Consider the following 20,033-nt stretch of genomic DNA (forward strand, 5'->3'; position numbering starts at 1 on the left):
TGAGTTTGTGGCCAGCATATCTTGAAAACCTCCATTATGGTGAAGTGTCCAGGTACTGTTACTAAATAACTACACATTCCTTTGAGTATTTAGCACATGGATCTTAGTGGATAAGATGCAGTTGTCTATTTACCAGAGGTGGCTGCTAAGAATCCAGCTTCAACAAGGATGGTAGGATAGCCCTCCCAAAATGGGTATCATATCTGGAAGAGTCTAAGAAAGGTGTCTTGTAAAAGTGTACAGCAAACTACACATATCCACCTTCCCAATTCCAGACAGCTGAATTTTTTAGTGCTCCAGTGGAAGGATCTCTAATATGGCTGGGTACCTCCAACGTAGCTCTCATAACTTACTTGTACAGAGCTGGAAACCTATTTTAATAACCTCTGCAATGATATTACTTTACCAAACCAGGTGAATCTGTGCTCTAAGGCAATAGACTAAATCCTTTTTCTTAGATGTCTGGCTGGTGGGTCTTGCCCACGCTCCCAAGATAATGTCAATAGCCCCATCTGGGGAACAGTTTTCCATAATGTCACATTGACATGGACATTGAGCTTTTGGACATTTTTATCTCCTCTGTGAAGGGCGGATCTGTTCACTTATTGCAGGCTTCTAGACATATTTCACTTAATTAGTTTCCTGCCATTCAAAAAAGGGCTGCAGAAGCAAACTCGGAGCAGCAAGTCTCACTTCCACCCTGGCAAGTTGGTAAAAACTATAATAAAGGATAAAAAAAATCAGCCGTCGTGTGGACAAATATGATCGGCTACAGAAGAGTCAACATGGCTTTTGTAAAAAGATATCCTGCCTCCCCAGTCTGCTGGAGCCCTTTGAGGGCATCCACAAGCATGTGGACAAGGTGGATCCAGTTGACATAATATATTTGGACCTGCAGAAAGTATTCAATAAGGTCCCTAACTGAAAGGCTTTATAAAAATGCATTGCTAGGGGATTGGAAGGAAGATTATTTTGTGGATTGAGGGTCAGTTAAAAGATAGGAAGCAAAGAGTAGGACTACATGGTCACTTTTCAGGATAGAGGAAGGTCAAACGTGGGGTCCTACAGGGATCTGTGCAACATCAGCAGTAGTGACCAAAACACCCAATAAAATGATGGGCAGCATTTAGAAGGGAATTAAAATTAAAACAGAGAACATCATAAAACAAATCCATGCTGCACCCACATTTTGGATACTGTGTGCAGTTCTGGTCCCCACATCTCAAAAGGTATGTAGGAGAATTAGAGAAAAGTACAGAGAAGGGCAACCAAAATGATCAAAAGCATGAAGCAGTTGCCTTACCAGGCCAGATTAAGGCGGCTAGAAAACTTCAGGTTGGAAAGAGGAAGGCTAAAGAGGGATATGATCTTGGAAGTCTTCAAAAGGAGACTGGACCGACACCCGACTGGGATCATTTGATCTCAGCAGTATTCCTGCCCAGAGCAGGGGGGCTGGACTCGATCTGTCGAGGTCCCTTCCAGCCCTGAATTTCTGTGATGGAGGTCTATAAAAACATGAGGGGTGTGGACCAAAAGGGAACTGTTTCTCACCAAGTCCCAGAATACTAAAACTAAACAGACACTGAATGAAATTAGTAGACAACAGGTTTAAAACGAATGAGAAAAAGCACTTATTATGCAACATGCAGTTAACTTGTAGAATGCATTGCCACAGGAGGTGGTGACGGTAGATGCGTAGCCAAGTTCAAAAAGGGACTGGGATAAATTCATGGATGATAGGTCTATTCATGGCTATTGAACAGAAGGATTGCAGATATTTCTTTTCCTCCGGCACTTCTAGCCCAATGGTAAATATCACAGCCACTGCCAAAAGCTGCTGCCAACTCAGCAGGGGCAGTCACAGGGTTATAGCTGTGCCGTGGCAATGACAGAATGAGCGATGCTGATACCTGGATCCCACCAGCCCTGCACGCAGCCAGCACTCAGCCACAATGGGCATCTATATATACACATGCTTTGCGAGGGGGGCACTTTAAATTAAGAGCAGCTCTCAGATCTGCTCTAATTAAAGCTCCCACAGCATCACACGAGGGCACTTTAAAGCTTGTCGAACGAGTTTTAGTTAGTGTCCCCATTGCCATTTTGAAACAGGAAGGGGGGGATGCTGACATCTACATGACACAGAGACTGTTGGACTCGATTAATTGAGTCTGCTCTGACGTGCTAATTAGAGAGATTCTTCAGGTGTATAAGTGCCCAGTAGGCCCATGCTGTATCAGGTAAATCTCTCTTTTCATTCCATCTCCCCCAAACAAGGTGCATGTCTTACTTGGAGGTTTGTGGTAGTCACAAAAATTTGGTAGCCCATGAGAGAGAGAAAGCCAGATTACAAACATCTATTGGTTTGTTAAGGTCTAAAATTTTAAGACATTATCTCCAAAGACTTGCAGTCCAAGATGTGTTCCTGGATGTTTTTTGTCCCGTTAAGGTAATGCGATAGTGTTTTTTTATGACATCAAGTGTGTGAAGTTTCACTATGCCCAGAGGGTGGATGAACTTTAAGAAGGAAATCTAAAAGATGAATTGGTCCCCACAGGATTCAGCACGAGCCTCAAGAGTAAAACATAGTGTTTCATAAAACTAGGAAAAGGGAAGCCAATGTGAGGGCATTCCTTCAAGCAGAGATAATTATTAAAAAGATAATCCTCATCAATCAACAGCTAAAAGGGCTCTGACTGAGGTCTCACCAACACTGTTAACATTATTTTGAAGGTACCAAGAAGGGGCTCCTAAAAATCAAGTGGCAGGGGGAGAAGGGTAGGCAGAGTGGAGGGGCACTATTTACACCCTTCAGTAATGTATCCACTGTGGAGTAAGGAAACACAATGCAGTCTTGGACGGAAGAGCCACGTGAAGTTATGGCTGCTAAATAAATCCTGATGCAACTAATGGATGCTAAACAAGCCAGAGTCCAAATGACACAGGGAATGAGCAGCACCACAAACTAACAAACTGATCCAAGCCAGAGATCCCTCCAAGACCTTCAGGACTGATGTACGAGAATCAACTTGCGAGACCTTTTCAAGTTATGCAGCTGAAGGTGGGTAGTACCTACACACCAGTTCAAAAGTGCTTCAGTTGATTAGAGTTGCGCAAATACAGACTTTTTGGACAAAAACCCCCCAAAAAAACAAAAACAAAAAAAAGCCAAACCCCCCCCACCAACAGTTCAACTAAAACTGAAGTGAACGCTGGCCTTTTTCCCTCTCCCTTGTAACAGAAGAAAAATTTGCTTTTTGTTAATTCAATGTTTTGCTAGACTCCAGACCTGGTTGTGTTTCATGTTCAAGTTAAGAGACAAGAAGTTTAATGAGGTCAACTTTAAATAAAACGTTATGAACATGTTAAAATATTTAGAAATGCTGGGACTGTTTAATTTAGAAAACGTCAAAACAATGTTTTAACAGAGTTAGTACATTGTCGTAGCTTAGGAAATATGCAAGAAGCAAGGGCTTTTGGATGATACCTTTTATTGGATTGACTGTATAAAATTGGTCCAATTAAAAAAAAAAAACTGTCAAAAAGCAATGCTTTGACATTTAAAAAAAAACAAAAAAAAAAACCACACAACTTTCACTCTTTTTTTGGCTGAAACTTTTTGTTGATTTTGTCTTTGTCATCTCCTCGGTGTCTAAGGAAGCACTGGAGTGCTACAGAAAAGTTATATTTAGAGACATCTCTAAGGTCAGCGCTATTTTTGCCAAAGTAGTATAAGAGGACGGGAGTACCCATCTTGAGTGCCACAGAAGCCTCGAGTGCACGCTTAAAATCTAGTTACTCTGTTTACCTAAATCCAAGACAAACTCTCAGTTATTAGGTTCTATACATGGAAAATTATGAACATCTCATGCTTTCCACAGCCCAGTGTATCAAACATTTCCCCTGCATGCTGCCAACCCCGCATAGCGTGATCTCACTTGGGTCAGGGTTGGAGTTGCAGCAGCTGCCTGCCCCAGGCCAGTACTCAAATCTAAGACAAGGTTTCTTCCCCCACCCTCCTGCTGAACAGAGGAAAAACAACCTAGTCTTGGATTTATAGTAGAAACCACTGTATTTATTTAAGACTAAGAGAGCAGAAGACTGAGCCCTCTTTAAAGAAAGTAAAAGTAGATTAACAGCCTACCTAGATTAAATAATTACCCGTCACATTTAAATCACAGAGAAATGGTGACACTACAAGAATTCTAACTGATGCTAATATTATTTTGAAGGTCTGAAGAAAAAAAGGGTTTCAACCAGGGGCCTTCAGATAGAATGATGCACAGATGCAAATGCAGCACCAGCGGATACTGCTGCCCAAAAAATTTATAATAGCTTGTGCATGCACGATAGAACCAAGCATGAGATCCATATGGATAAATATTTGATGAGTCTATCTAAAAAGTAATTTATGGAAAGAAAAACCAAGAAAATGGTTTCAGTATTTGAAAAGAAAGAGTTGCTTACTATGTAGGGGCCTGAATCAGAATAGTTGGGAAAGGACCTCAGTCACTAATTCTGCAGCCTGTTCCCAGTTCTGCCCTAGTTTTGATTGTTTTTTGAAGGTTCAGCAACTTGGTGGCAATTCAGTTTGGTAGTTTTAGTGCTTTCAGATCCAACACTATAGTATATTGATTGAGATGGAGGGTGTTCTGAATAATAGTAGCATATTCATGAGATGGGTGCTGCACAAGAGACTCCTTAGAAGCCTAAGGTCTTAGGCAACAAATTAATTCTAGGGGTGCACCAATAGAGATTTTGGGGGCCGATACCAATAGGCAATTTTTAAGGAGGCATGTCAGCCAATACTGACCTGATTTCCAATACGCAGCCAGGAAGCTTGAAGAGTTGTGTGCAGCTGGCAAGTCTGCTGTGGTGGAAGCAGAGGGGGAAGGGAAGGGGCATGGGGAACAGATTAAAGGCCCCTGCAGTGAGGGAGGAGTGGGGCTGGGGCAGGCACTGCACAGCTGGGGAGGGGTAAGGTGTGGGATGGAGCTGTGGCTCATCCATGGGAGGGGGCAGCTCCTGCCGCTGCACGCACCCTAGAAGGGCATGGTGGGGCATGCCCTAGAACTGCACAGGGCAGGGTGGCTGCTGCTGTGGACTGGGGCAGTGCTGGGCTCTTCCCAGTGTGGGAAGGGGGGGGGATTTGGGCCAGGGCTGTCCTTGGGGCAGGTGCTGGCAGCACTGGGAATGGGGCTATGGAGGGGCTGCAGCCACCCCAAGATTCACCATATCCCACCCTCATCCCAGTGCTGCTGCCACCCACCCTGAGATAAGCTCAGGCCTAATGCATGTATGCAGTATGGCAGACTTACTTAGGTTATTTATACATTTTTCCCCTACAAAATGTATACATCATTCAGCGAACAGGATAGAATCTCATTCAATATTCTAATTTTACTTATTATTCAATATATGGCAATCTTGCTTATTCACAGCACCAGGTTTAGATTCCGTCCGAACACAGATTTTGTAGTTTCATCACAGGCTTATGGTGCCTATCACTATAGTATCTGGATGGCTCAGAACTGTACAACACTAGAGAAAGAAGAGCAAGGGACCATCATCATTTTGTAAATGGCAAGTGGATGCAGAATGAAATGTCCATTAATTTTGTGTCTTTGATTTAAGGCACCTATAACCAGATTTTTTTCAGAACACTTAAGCATTAAATATAGTAACGTTCAAAGCACAGCTTCCAGTGATCAGCTGCAACTGTACATACGCAGGCCCATGGCTTCTGGTTGGCACCCAGAAAAAGAGAACACCTAATTATCACCTGCCTATTTAAGTAATTCAACTTTCTTCACATCATAAAGGAACTCTGAAAGAGGACAGGACAGAATCCAGTACTCCAGGTTAACATTCAACAGTCTCAGCTCCAAGATCATCCTTTCTTTCTGCAGCCATTGGCCTCATGAACAAAATCCAGCCACACACTATCCAGCTTCTGCAACAAGTGTGATGGAGTCCTATGGACAGCTTCTTTCAGTACAGTACATAACCCCAATTCATCCTCCTGCCCAGATCACACAGCTCTACTGAATAAGACCAGGGTCCTGTAAAAAAGTAATCATGCAGTGTCTCTACTAACACATATGTACAAGCCAGCCACATTCTGATATTACAAATACATTAAAGAGTTAGGAAAAAAAAAAAAGACAGTCAAACTTGCAGTTTCCTAGGTTCAAAAAACCAATTGAACCAACTGGAAAAAAGGAGAAGTTATTACGTAGAATCATAACGATGCACCTATGGGTCACTATGATCCAGCTTTGTCAAGAACCCAGGGGGTGGGGAGGGGGCGGTTAACAGGAAAATGAAGCGTGAAATGAGAATTACAAGTCACAGGTTAAGTTACATGTACATTTATTTTTTAAAAACACCGTCTCATACAAAAAGCAATAGAAACATTAACTGCTTTCAGCAGAAAGTCTGTACAAAAAGGTATCATTTACAACAGCTTTACATTAAAGCAGTTAAAAAAAAAAAAAAAATCAAGCGCTTTCCCTAGATAGATGCTTTTTTCCTGCAGGTGTTAAACAAATTGAATATCCATGACTATTTACAAGTACCAAATGACTACTGTTTCTTAAAACACTACTGCCACAATTCCAGGATTCTGTTGTTGCTTGCTTGTTTCTTTCACTATACTAAAGCCTCATTTATCTTGTACTATTTTCTTTTCCCCATCTTTACAAAAGAGCATTAAGCGAATTTCTCTCATTTGGAAAAAAAAAGTCACGCAAAACGAAAACCTCAAGAACAAAACTATTTACACAGGTCTGTCATTGATAGGATATCGTGCCAAAAACATTAAGGACTAGGCGATGCTGGAAACTACCTTCAGACAGAACGTTTCAAATCTGATCATAAGCTAGTTAATACAGGCCACTCTAGCTGCCTTAAGTTTCAGTTTATCAACACTGATTGGCAGCATTACAAGGCCATGGCTTCAAGAAGTGCCTGCAAGGTAGGCCTTTGTGGTCAAGCCTGTGCATGCAGCAGGGCAGTGCACAAATGCTCAAATATACTTGCATATCCTGACCCTTTTCTGAGGATAAGGAGTTGCTCTGCTGACTGCCAAAATAGCACAAACTATAAACTTACTTATGGACAGGAAAAACAACTTGATATTTCACCCAGCTACTTAAGTTTGCTGAAGGGCAACAGTCTGGCTGGCTTCTATTATAAAAAGTCTTATAAAAACAACTGATATACATATATTAAAAAGACAAACTGGAAGTTACACAGCTTAAGTTCTATTCTTTGACAAATTTGGTCCAGAAAAATAATTAAAATAAACCACAACTTTGGAAGCAACCCTTAACTTTGTTCAAATTCTGTTATCAACCAGCAGAGAGCATCTAGGTTGTTAATACTCCACCAAATCTTTAAAAATAACATGTGCAGACTCCTGGGAAAGAATGCTGTTTAGCTCACAGAATTGAAGTCTTTAAGTGGCTCACTCAAACATGCCTCCAGGTCAAATTCACCTTCCACTTGATAGTCAACATGTCTAACCTTAGTGGGAGTGCCAGAATAGGTATCCTAAAACACAATTAGTGAATAAGCAAGGTCAGAATGCAGCTCACATTTCACCATCAGGATTCATTATTTCTGCAACTTATTTAGAATACAATTTTATTAATATATTACATTTTAGATGTTAATAAGCCAAAGCTAGTTTAAAACTGAAAAGGTTTAAGTAAGTGTTTACAATATCACCATCTTTCAAGAATGTGCCTTTGCAGTTGTAAACTTAGGGGTTGGTCAGATAGTCGGGTACAGCATTACAGCACTACATGCATGCACTGCATCAGAGGAAGGAACAAGCCTGGAAGCAGGACAAGGACAGTGAAACATACTGTCCTGTACTGTGGTTTATTGCTCACAGGGGGACAAAGTACTTGCGTTGCCATTCAGACTTTAGTGAGAAGTCCAGCTTTTGAAAGTTAGATAAATCATGCCTCATTAATTGATATGGTCTAGCCAAAATGAATGGTTTGACAGCAACCTCTCCCTTCTTGCATACTTTTGAGTGAAATATTTAATGTTAACATTTGAAGGATGCAATTAACAGCTACTCTTTATTACTTTCTGGAACTCAGAAAGACATTGCTCTATCAGTGATACTTTAATGCTTCCAAAATGTTTTCTTCTTCTTCCTCTCTCCCCTCCTTTTATTTATTTGGTATTAATTAACAGGCTAGAAACTAAAATAAAAATAAAAATCACAGACTCCAGAGAACAAATGAACAGTCTGTTCACACCCCTGGGTAGTCTGGTGGACAACTGACACTTTGGAAATGCTAGTTTTAAATCAGTGCAAGTTTAAAGATGTGAAGTAATTTCAATTAATAGTTCAAAAGAAAATTATACTTACATCATTGCCTTGAGAACTTGCTTGAGATTCAGTAGAATTACTTGCTGTGGATTCCGTTTCCATCTCACCAAGATCAATAGGAGTCCTATACAAAGAGGAAAGTTATAATATTATACTCTGAATACAAGCTCTAACTGTAGCTGCTCTTTAAAGATCGCCACCAGACATTTGAGGGCTGCCAACACCCACCAGAGGAAACTTAGAGCAACATGGGGAGAGAGCAGACAGTGTTGCCCGAATTCTTTATCTGTCTCCCAGAAAGATGCAGCAAAAAAGAAAGTCCAATTCCTCAGCTGCCAGAAATTGGGGAATGAAAATAAAGCTCTCTCGCCTGTTTTGTTACTAGGAGTGCCGTAAATGCATTTGTTTTCGATCTTTAGACATGACCCCTCCACCACCACCACATTTACTAGGGTAAAGTAGGGAACTAAGCTTTTCCCACAACAGTTTCTAAATCAAATGCTTTGATTTTTCTTAAAAGCAGTTTTGAACAGGCAATTCAGAAACTAAGCATTTACTCTGTTCAAATCAATAGTTTTGGATTTAAAAATTACTGTACAGTTAATCCTTAACTACCTTCTGGTGAGGAAAGCAAGTTAGCCAGGCCAAATTCTCTCTCTATGGAAGCCCTTCAAAGTTGGCTCATGGACCAGGTAACCTCAAGCAGCAGCAGCACACTACTACAAAGACAACCTTCTCTTCTTTAACTGCTGCTTGTGCTACATACTTTCAGCATTTTAAATGTACCACTCCACTTCATAAGATTTTCAAGTGCTCAGCTGTGAACAGCCAGAAATGGTAAAATTTAGGTTGCTCTCATAACCTTTGCTGCCCTTTCCTCCTCCCCCATGTGTGTATGCATTATTTGTCTTATTACACAGTAACTGAGCATATCTACACATATATTACCAAAGTTTAGTTAATATGCATTAAATCTAGTACCTCCATACTGACGTACTAAGAAAATGCGCATTAGCCTGTCTTAACGTGCATTAACTAAGGAGCACAGTTTTTAAGTGATGCTTAATGTGCATTGGCCCATTTTAATGCATATCAACTAAATAGCACTTTTATTAGTGATGCTTTAATGTGCAAAATAGGCTAATGCACATTAAAGCACACATGTAGACACACCCATTGTATTCCAAAGGATACGGCCTTATTCACTGCACAAGCTGCACCAGGCTTCAAGAATTTAAATCAGTATTGTGTAGAAAAATTTGAGCAAGGCAGGGATCTACAGGATGAAGTAAAGACAAATGTCATACAGGGAAATTTGGTCTAATCCTTCCATTTACAAATTTTCCTATATGATGCTGAATTACATAAACCCACATTTTGAGGATGACTACTTTTGGAAAACAAAAACTGCAGTCTGAATGTACAAAATTAATTCTTAAACTGTAGCTTAAGTTTCACACAATGAAATAATCATTTTAACTAAAATATCACAACATTTTTGAGTTAGGATATCCTTCCTGCGTTCTTTACAAACATTCTTAATATACGCTGACAAGCAGAAACTCCACAAACCTGTTTTAGGATTGTGATAGAGCACAACAATACCAGTACGTTTGAGGCAGACAAACAACAAATGTAAAGAAACAAAATTTGCCTTGCGTCCTCCAGTTCTTCCATACCTTCATTAGCCCTTGTTACTGTTCTATGGCCTTGGGTTAAGGCTTGTTTTCTTGTTTTGCCTCCATTTAAACAATTTGGATGAAATAAACATGTAAGACTGAGTTGTATAGTATAGACAAGTCATATTGTAGTCAAACATTTTAAGGAAACTATAAACAAAAAAACCCAAACCAGGCTCAGGTTCTGAAATGGGCTCCCAAGTGAGGTGGTACTCTCTCCTACCTTGAGGGTCTTCAAGAGGAGGCTGGACAGATATTTGGCTAGGGTGATATGACCCCGGCACCCATTCCTGCCCTGGGCAGGGCGTCAGATCGGATGATGTTTAGGCCTCTTCCGACCCTAAGCCCTATGATACTATGAAACGAAAAAAAAAAACCCCTCTCCCTTAAATGATACTTACATTGCTTGCAAGTCGCATCCTTCTTCAGCAGGAGGGTCCCAAGAATGCAAAGCAACCTTCCACAGTCTAATCTGTTGGTCCCAGGATCTGCGGCTATATTTCTTAAATTTGTTTGGAGTCCTGGGATGGACCCCTGGTATTCGATGACACCTATTCATTTAGAAAACCGTCATGAGAACTTTAAAAATGATGTTAAACCCATCTTTAAAACAATTCAGTTTGCCTAGCACTGCAAGCCAATTAAGTCTCAGACTCAATGCCTTGGGTTGGTCTTTACTGGTTTTAGCACATAGATACGATTTGTTGTTTTCTCTGTCACAAGCATATGAAGTGCTATTCTCAACTGCTGTGCAGCTTGGTAGTGCTGCTCTTAAACATGGAGAAAAGAATGATTTTAGTTTTTCCTTCCTCAATCCTGGGAGAAATACAAATGATCAAATACTTCAGTGCAATATTGGGTTTACAAAAGTTGACAGCAAAATTTAAGACCCAAGAGAGAATTTTAATTCCACTGTGGCTGGGTACAGCTATTCAGGGAGGCTAGACCAAGTTAAAAATGGCCACCTGATGCAAGGTAAGTAGGAAGTAGCAGGGGGGAAGGGAGGGCTAGTGGGAAGGGGAAGTCGGCATCTGCAAGGAAGGAAGCTAACTTACACTAAACCTCCCTGAACATCTGTATGCACCCTACATAAAAAGAGTACCTCCCTTAAAGTGATACATATGCAAAATCCATATATAAACAGTAAGTTCCTACACAGTTTTTTTAATGGAATAAACATTTAAAAGTGTATTTTACATTTAAGTTTAAAGCTAAGACTGCTATTTGATCCTGAGAGTCATCTAGATCCTTGTAGTGGCACTAATATTGAGTGCCACTAGGTATGTAAACATCTACACGATTTCCAAGACATACCCAGAAATTTCAAATATAAAAACATTCTAATCTGCTATGGTCCAACTAGCAACAAAGAAATGCTCTATTATCATTTTGTTTCCCTGGCACCTCTTCTTCCCCGAATACAACACACACTCCCCTGCCCCCCCACCCTCCCCCCAAAGAACTGCTGGAAATAGCACCAGAACAGTTTACTTTCATGTTTACTGGCAAGAGGCAGAAGAATTAGCACTCAACTCACAAGGAGCAAAATATTTGGCTCCGCTCCCTTGCTGCTGCTAATTAAGTTATTACAAGGAAATATTTTTCTTTGCTCTGCTTTTTAAAAAACAAGGTTCATATTGTATTCTCAAAGCGTGCATGCAAGAAAATATGGTACATGTCTGCAGTCAAAACACACAAGAGATAAGAGCTAGTATATTCCAAGTGACCTTGACCACGACCTGTACTTCCAGGATAGGGCCTTGTTTGGACAAGACAGGCTACATCTCTCTCCAAGAGGTAAGAGTCTGTTCTCTTACAGGTTGGCTGATCTCCTATGCAGGGCTTTAAATTAGGTTTGTCGGGATGGGGATGTTGATGACAGGGTGAGGCCAGGAATGACAAGCCATGAGCCAGGTGCTGGAACAGTCCAGGTAAGTACCAAGGGCCCTGCTAAGCATCAGGGTGGGGAAGTACTAAGGGTACCCTGTTGGGGAGCTTAGATGTCTCTACATTAATGCTAGGAGCAGGGGGAACAAGCAGGAGGAACTTGGACTGGCAGACAGGACACAGCAGGAAACAGGGGGATATGATGTTTACCAGGGCACCCATAAGGGTAACTAGAAATAATGGCCACAAACTAAAGGAGAGCAAATTTAGATTGGACATCAGGAAAAAATTCTTTACAGGGAGGGTTGCCAAAATATGGAATACTCTTCGAAGGGAGGTAGGTGCTATCCCCTTCCTTGGAGGTATTTAAAAGGAGATTGGACAAACACCTGGCTGGGACCATCTGACCTCAGCACTCTTTCCTGCCCAGGGCAGAGGGTGAGACTCAGTGATCTAATAGGTCCCTTCTGCCCCTAAAATGTATGAAATCTATGGAAGTGGTGTCTTGAGTCTAATGAGGTTGAGAACCAGGGGACTGGATTCTGGTTTCTTCTGGCAAAGTGAGTGACAACATACCATTTATATAGCTTTCAGTGAATCTAATCTGTATGAAATCAAGCCTAAATGCAAATATAAGAGAAAGCCGGGTGCTCACAATTTTCATATAAAATTCATAATTCCTCAAATAAAAGTTACCTTGGAACTTCCTTAATATATCTGTCATATGCTATTGTGTTCTTTCCATAATTTATCTGCTTTTGCCTTCTCATTAGAACCACTTCATCTGTCTCGAGTTCAACTGCTACAGTAGACTCCTTTGAATCCGAACTAAAAAAAATTGAATACAAAAATATTTTTACAGTAAGAGAAGTTATGTAAAACAGTGTTTTTATAACAAACCCTCAAGTTTGAGGAATTATAATATTGCAGTAAGTTTATGAAAACAGGCTACTTCAAGTGCATGTTAAAGAATACTAAACATGCAAGGAATTCAAAACAAGCAATTACTGTAGAATATTTTTTAGGTTTCTAGAGATCAAATGATGCTTACCTTCCAGAAGAGGACCTCCTTTCTCTTGAAAATTCGTTTATCAAAAGCTTTCTTCTATATCTAGAAAAGATTTTATACAATGCAACTTCATTGGAAACTACTTGAAAATAACCTTAATTGAGTAGATTTCCCCAACATTCATGTTATTAATCTTTAGAGCTTTTGTGATGTTTAACTCAAATGTATTAAACATTTCTTGGCACTGAAAGGGCCAAACTGGAGATTTATCTTTCCCCCATTCTCACTCCAAAACTCATAAAGCAATTACCTTGAAGACAAGCAAGCAAGGGATGGACACTCTCAGAAAAAGAGAACTCTGGATTTGTTACACAAGTGGTTGAAAACCTGCAGCCTATAGAGACACTGGATTTGGCCTGTACAGCTGGGAGGTTTTGCTGGCTTTCTGGTGAAGGATGGGGAGAGGAAGGGGAAATGATTCAGACAGAAGTGGCAGCGAGGATGAGAGCTTCACCCATGTGGCAGGGTCCAAGTGCTGGCCTGCCTCAGATCTGAACTGGGTCACTACAGCTCACCACTAACAAAAATTGCTGACCAATGTGCTACAGCATCAGAAACTCAGCAATACTAGTCACCATTTTATAGGAAGAGACTACATCACTTTTTACTATGCTGCTTAGACTAAACCAGCATGAGAACAGAAAATCAGAGTTAGATCCTCGTTATCACAGGTAAATGGATGTCTTTGATTTTGCAGCTAAAATGCTTAAGCGCAAAAAAGTATCTATAAACATCATACCTATTTTTGCAAAGCAGGGGATCCCAAACTGTGGTACACATACCCCTGGGGGTACGCAAGACATCTCTGGGGGGTTACGTGGGAGAAATTGTGTAATGGTAGATTTAATTTTCATTATAATAACTGGCATTTAAGGGGCTAAAATAGTAGATGTATGTTAGTAGGCGTACGCAGGCAGCTGGTAAATCTGGAAGGGGGTAACGCAATAAGAAAAAGTTTGGGAACCTCTACTATAGAGTAATATTATCATTCAATTCCCATATCACAAATGTGATTTTTTTCTTAATAAGCCAACCAATAAACCCACTCACTCCCATTACCTTGCAATTTCTTTATTAACACTGGTCTTCATTTCATCTTCTTCAACTGTAGCTCCCCAGTCTGAACACCTTGATAAAGGCCCAGGGCCCTCCGGCGTTGTAAAGCTAAAACAAACAAGCACACAGCCTGCATGAAAACTAGATCTTATACCAGTTCTTCTGCCTGTAACCTTATTAAACATTTAAATAGTTAGTCACACTCATTGCAATCTCAAGAAGAGTTTTAATTCTATTTTTTTACCCAAACACCACGGAGGCAGTCAATCCCTTATGCAGTCCACTGAAATGTAAGACAGAGCTTAGGATACACCATGGTTTACTCCAGAAGGCTAACAAGAACATTAAGGTGCAGGTCTGCTTTTCTATCTGCTTTTATTAACAGAATGACAGTGCCAGATGGTAACATCTATTTTGCTTTGATTTTAATGAAGTTAATAAATGTAAGCACTCTCAAAGGCAACAGAGTTGCAGAGATGAAAATTTGCCTGGTAGATTAGTGGTCTTCAACATTTTTTCATTTGTGGACCCCTTTGGACATTTTGAATGGAGGTGCAGATGCCTCTAGATTGTAAGTACAGGTATTCACACACTTTTGATTGACCATAGTCATCTTTCATAGACTCTGTCTAAGGGATCCACAAAAGCTCAGGGGTCTGTGGACCAGGTTGAAAACTACTGTTGTAGACAGTCCACACAATTTAACTTTCTGCTGCTAAATTGAAGTTACAAGACCTTATGCTAACTAGGGATGTAAATATTGGGTTTTTTAAAGTTAACCATTTGCACTCTAATTATATCTGCCAACCGTTTAAACAACACCACAACTTCACAGCAGTTAAATATCTACTCCACCTATATTTGTCATGTATTGCAGTACCTACAAGAAAAAACAGGCCTAAGTGCATATACTCTTTCAATCTATTGCAACCTTCATCTTATTGAAAACACTGATACATTTCTTTCAGCTTTACAAAGCATTTAAACCATTAAGCCATTCTGTACACAACAGCACGGAGCCTGGAAACAAGCAGGAAGAACTGGAAGTCCTTGCACAGTCAAGGACCTATGATGTGGCTGGAATAACAGAGACATGGTGGAAGCTCGCATGACTGGAGCACTGTCATGGATGGGTACGAACTGCTCAGGAAGGGAGGGCAGAAGAGGAGGAGGAGCTGCACATTATGTAAAAGAGCTGTATGATTGCTGAGAGCTCCAGTATGAAACTGGAGACAGGCCTGTTGAAAGTCTCTCTGGGCTAAGGTTAGAGGGGTGAGCAACAAGGGTGATGTCGTGGTGGCTGTGTGCTATAAGCCACCAGACCAGGAGGATGAGGTAGATGAGCCTTTCTTTAGACAATTAACAGAAGTTTCCAGATCACAGATCCCAATTCTCATGAGGGATTTTCAAATCACCCTGACATCTGCTGGGAGGGCAATACAGCAGTGGTTAGGCAATCCAGGAAGTTTTTGGAGAGTGTTGGAGATGAACCTTAGCGCAAGTGTTGGAGAAACCAAACTAGGAGCTGTTCTAGTTTTGACCTACTGCTCTGAAACAGGGACGAATTGGTGGGGGACACAGAAGTGGAGGGTAAGTTGGGCAGCAGTCAGAATATGACCGAGTTCCGGATCCTGACAAAAGGAAGAAAGGAGAGCAGCAGCGTGGACCCTGGACTTCAGAAAAGCCGACTCTGACTCCTTCAGGGAACTGACGGGCAGGATCTCCCAGGAGGCCAGTCTGGGAGAAAAGGAGTCCAAGAGAGATAGTTGTATTTTAAAAGAAACCTTACTAAGGGTGCAGGAAGAATAGTAAATGTGGCACGCGACCAGCTTGGCTGAGCAGAGAACTCTTCGGTGAGCTTAACCACAGAAAGGAAGTTTACAAGAAGGGGACACTTGGACAAACAACTTGAGAGGAGTATAAAAATGCTGCTCAGGCATGCAGGGATGAAGTCAGGAAGGCCAAAGTGCAACTGGAGTTGCAGCTAACAAGGGATATGAAGAGGAACAAGAATGGTTTCTACAAGCATGTCAGTAGCAAGAGGAAAGTCAGGGACAGTGTGAGCCTCCTACTGAATGGGGGAGGCACCCTAGTGACAAGTGAGGAGGAAAAGGCTGAAGTGCTCAATGCCTTTTTTACCTCAGTCTTCACAGGCCAGGTCAGCTCCCAAACTACTGCACCAGGCATTGCAGCTCGGTGAGCAGCCCTCAGTGGTAAAACATGTTAGGGACTACTTAGAAAACCTGGATGTGTACAAATCCATGGGGCCAAACGCAATGCATCTGAGGGTGTTGAGCGAGTTGGCTGATGTGATTGCTGGCCATTATCTTTGAAACCTCATGGCAATTGGGGGAAGTCCCAGGTGATTGGAAAAAGTCAAATATAGTATTCATCCTTAAGAAAGGGAAGGAAGAGGACCCAGGGGATTACATACCAGTAAACCTCACCTCAGTCCCTAGAAAAATCATGAAGCAGGTCCTTAAAGAATCTACTTGGAGGTGATTAGGAACAGTAAACATGGAGTCAGCAAGGGCAAGGCATGCCTGACCAACCGGATCGCTTTCTATGATGAAATAAGTGGCTCTATGGGCATGGGAAAAGCAGCAGACATAACATATACCTTGACTTAGCATGGCTCTTGATACGGTCTCCCACAACACTCTAGCAAGCAAGCTAAGGAAATACAGGCTGGATGAATGAACTGTACAGTAGATAGAAAACTGGCTGGATCATTGGGCTTAGAGGGTAGTAATCAATGGCTCAATGTCTAGTTGGCAGCTGGTATCAAGTGGAGTGGGTCAGTCCTGGGCCTGGTTTTGTTCAATATTTTCATTAACAAATCTAGAAGATGTGACAGATTGCACCTTCAGCCAGTTTGCAGATGACAGCATGTGGGGGGGGGGGGGGGGGGGGAAAAGAGGTAGTAGTAGATACACTGGAGGGTAAGGCCAGGATTCAAAGTAACCTAGATAAATTGGAGGATTAAGCCATAAGGAATCTCATGAGGTTCAACAAGGACAAATGCAAAGTCCTGCACTTAGGACAGAACAATCCCATGCACCAGTACAGGCTGACTGGCTGGGCAGCAGCTCTGCAGGAAAGGGCCTGGAGGTTACAGTGGACAATAAGCTGAATATGAGCCAGCAATGCGCCCTTGTTGCCAAGAAGGCTTACAGCATACTGGGCTGCATTGGTAGGAGAGTTGCCAGCAGGTCAAGGGAAGTGATTATTCTGCTCTATATTCACTGGTGAGGCCACATCTGGAGTACTGTATTCAGTTTTGGGCCTTGTACTACAGAAAGGATGTGGAAAAAGTTGGAGAGTCCAGCAGAGGGCAACGAAAATGGTTCAGGGGCTGGGACACATGACTTATGATGAAAGGCTGAGGGAACTGGGTTCATTTAGTGTGGAGAAAAGAAGACTGAGAGGGGATTTAACAGCAGCTGTCAACTCCCTGAAGGGTGGTTCCAAAGATGATGGAGCTGGACCTATTCTCAGTGGTGGCAGATGACAGTACAGTCAGTAGTAAAAGCTGCGCTGTTTTTCCCAATTTTTCCTGAAGAGAGTTCATGCAGGGGCAAGCAGGGACAAGCAGATGAGGCAGCCACAGTGCCTGCTTGGTCACCTTCTTGGGGCACTGGGCCACTTCCCTTCACCACCAGGCTGAGCCCCATGTTTACTATTAATGCATTGCAATTAATGTTTTAAATATAATTATAGTCTAACAGCTTGTTTCACATCCCTAATGTTAACAAACATCTTTTCTGTTAATTGAGCATGTCTGAGGCTATGATGCACAGGCCACCTGGACAACACCACAGAACTAATACTAGTCACTTTTCAAAGTGAAGTTAAGCTTCAATTGTGTAGCTTCTTATTTATATGCCAGCCCCAGCAAGTAAAACAGAAGCCACCGATTGCAAGAATGGAGTAGCAATGTGCTTAATGTTATACTGGCAACAGAAACAGTGCCTCAACTCTGAGCACATTCATGAAGATGTTTGCTAGGTAACTATAATTTTTTTCCTGCAATATGGTACCTAAACGGGTACATAAGATTTCATAAGCAAAGAGAAGAAAACAGGGTTTCCTGTCTTGGTAAATCTAGCATATATCAACACTGGACTCTTCACTAGCCCAGAGCCAGGTTTGGCATTTGGATCACGTTGTGCTGCAGTCACCTTGGCAGACGGGGAACTCTGCCCCTGTCAGTTGAGCAGTGGGAAAGGAACAGCTGTGGCTGTAAGGTCATAATGCCTGACCAAGCACCCCACTTCCCCCTACCCAACTTCATATAGATTTATAGACTGTAGGGCCAGAAAGGACTTTAGAAAATCATGGGGTCAAGCCCCCTGCACCAAGCAGGAAAAACAACTGGGGGTCAGGTGACCCCAGCAAGGTGACCATCTACTGCTAGGCCTCAGCATTATACAATTAACTGGCCAATTGCCCAAAAAATTTAGACAGGCCACATGTACAAAGTCATGATCACATGATTAAAAGGCCCATTCCTGCTATTAAATACAGAACAGCTCAACAGCTACTCAGCTTTCATCTGAAGGTGCAGCAGGGCCCCTAGAGCAGTGTCTCTCAACCCACCTCTCACAAACCAAAAGTGGGTCCCATGAATATAGGAAAGGGTTGCAGAGAAGCTTAAAAAAAAAAAAAAAAAATGGATCAGCAAGCTTTAAAAAATGGATTCTCTTTTAAAAGGAGAAAAAGGTGGGGAAATCAGTGAGTTTCCCCCTTGCAGGCTGCCCAGTCCCAGCCTGGCCGGGGCTCCGTGCCCCACACTGGGGGCAACGGGTCAGGACTGAGGGGCACCGGGCTCACAACTGGCCCTTGATGTTTACAAGGGGGGTACAGCCCGCCGCCCGGGGCTACGCGAGGTGCGGGCTGCAAGCAGCAGGCAGCCCATCAGCCTCCGTTCTCCGCGGCGCGCTGCCAAACCAGCCCGTCTTTCCTGGGTCCCGGCCCCTTCGCCACCTCCTGCAGAGCCTCCTGCTGAGCTCCTGGCCACAGGACTCCTCCCCCCGCCCCCTCCCACCATTTTATGTACAGCCTCCCCCGGTACTCCTGGCCCTGGCGATGCTGGCGAGATACCCGACCCGCTCCCGGCCCCGCGTACGCTTGTGACATATCCAACAGGGAGGCGGCTCCGGGCAGGAGGACTGCAGGGTCTTCTTGTCCCTCCGCTCACACCCCCGGCCCGTTTCACTGGTCCCATCCCGCGTCCCGCTCGGATAAACAGGCCCCTCGCTCCCGCCCGGCGGCGTTTCCTATTGTGCTGCGCTGTGCAGCCACCCGACCCCCTGGGAGACCGGCCCCGAGGAGCACCCACCTCTCGGCGCGGCCGCCCGCCGGCCTGGCCCGCGGCTGGTCCTCGTCCTCAGGCCCGCTCGGCGTCCGTTGCTTCCCGTCGGCTCCGCGCTTCCTGCCGTGGGCCCAGCGCGGCGGCGCCGGGGGGCTGCGGGGACGGGACAAGCGTCAGAGAGCCCCCATTCCCCACCCACGTTTCCCGCCTCCCCAACCGCCCCCCGCGGGAAGGGCCCGGCCGCTGCCTGCCCCCGACCTGCAGTCGCTGTCGCGCGGGCGGAAGGCCATGGCGCGGGGGGCGCAGCTCGAACCCTCCATTCGCATCTCCCGCCGGACGCCGACTGAGCGGTCCCGCGTCGCCTCACCCTTCTCCCCGCACTGCACATGCGCGGGCCGGCCCATGGAGCACAGTGAGTGGGGGGGGTAGCGACTCGGAATGTTCCATTCCCCACCGGCGCCATTAGCGAGGACAAATGGTATGAGCAGGAGGGGGAATGGAACATTCCCCTTCCCCCCCACATGTGGCGGCTCATGGACGCGTCAGGCAGCTGGCGCGTCCTGTGCGCAGCGGCCCCGCCCTTCGGGGCGTGTTGGCGGGAGAATCCGAAGTGGGCGCTGGGGTGGCTTTAGCGCATGCGCGGGGCGTTGCTCAGGCCTGGAGGGGGAACTAGGAGCT

General features: G+C 43.5%; 1 protein-coding gene across 1 annotated transcript; it reads right to left on the reverse strand.

Moving 5' to 3' along the window:
• Window positions 1–6,355: 6,355 nt before the first annotated feature.
• Window positions 6,356–19,736, reverse strand: SLBP (stem-loop histone mRNA binding protein). The gene is made up of 8 exons (XM_019478627.2): window positions 19,614–19,736; window positions 19,383–19,508; window positions 14,045–14,149; window positions 12,968–13,027; window positions 12,613–12,744; window positions 10,431–10,580; window positions 8,390–8,474; window positions 6,356–7,554 (listed from the first exon to the last, which is right to left on the reverse strand). Exons 1-8 carry the CDS (start codon window positions 19,679–19,681, stop codon window positions 7,438–7,440), a joined length of 843 nt encoding a protein of 280 aa, XP_019334172.1. The 5' UTR covers window positions 19,682–19,736; the 3' UTR covers window positions 6,356–7,437.
• Window positions 19,737–20,033: the final 297 nt, after the last annotated feature.

The sequence above is a fragment of the Alligator mississippiensis genome, chromosome 2 (genome assembly GCF_030867095.1).
Source record: "Alligator mississippiensis isolate rAllMis1 chromosome 2, rAllMis1, whole genome shotgun sequence".
Taxonomy (NCBI): domain Eukaryota; kingdom Metazoa; phylum Chordata; order Crocodylia; family Alligatoridae; genus Alligator; species Alligator mississippiensis.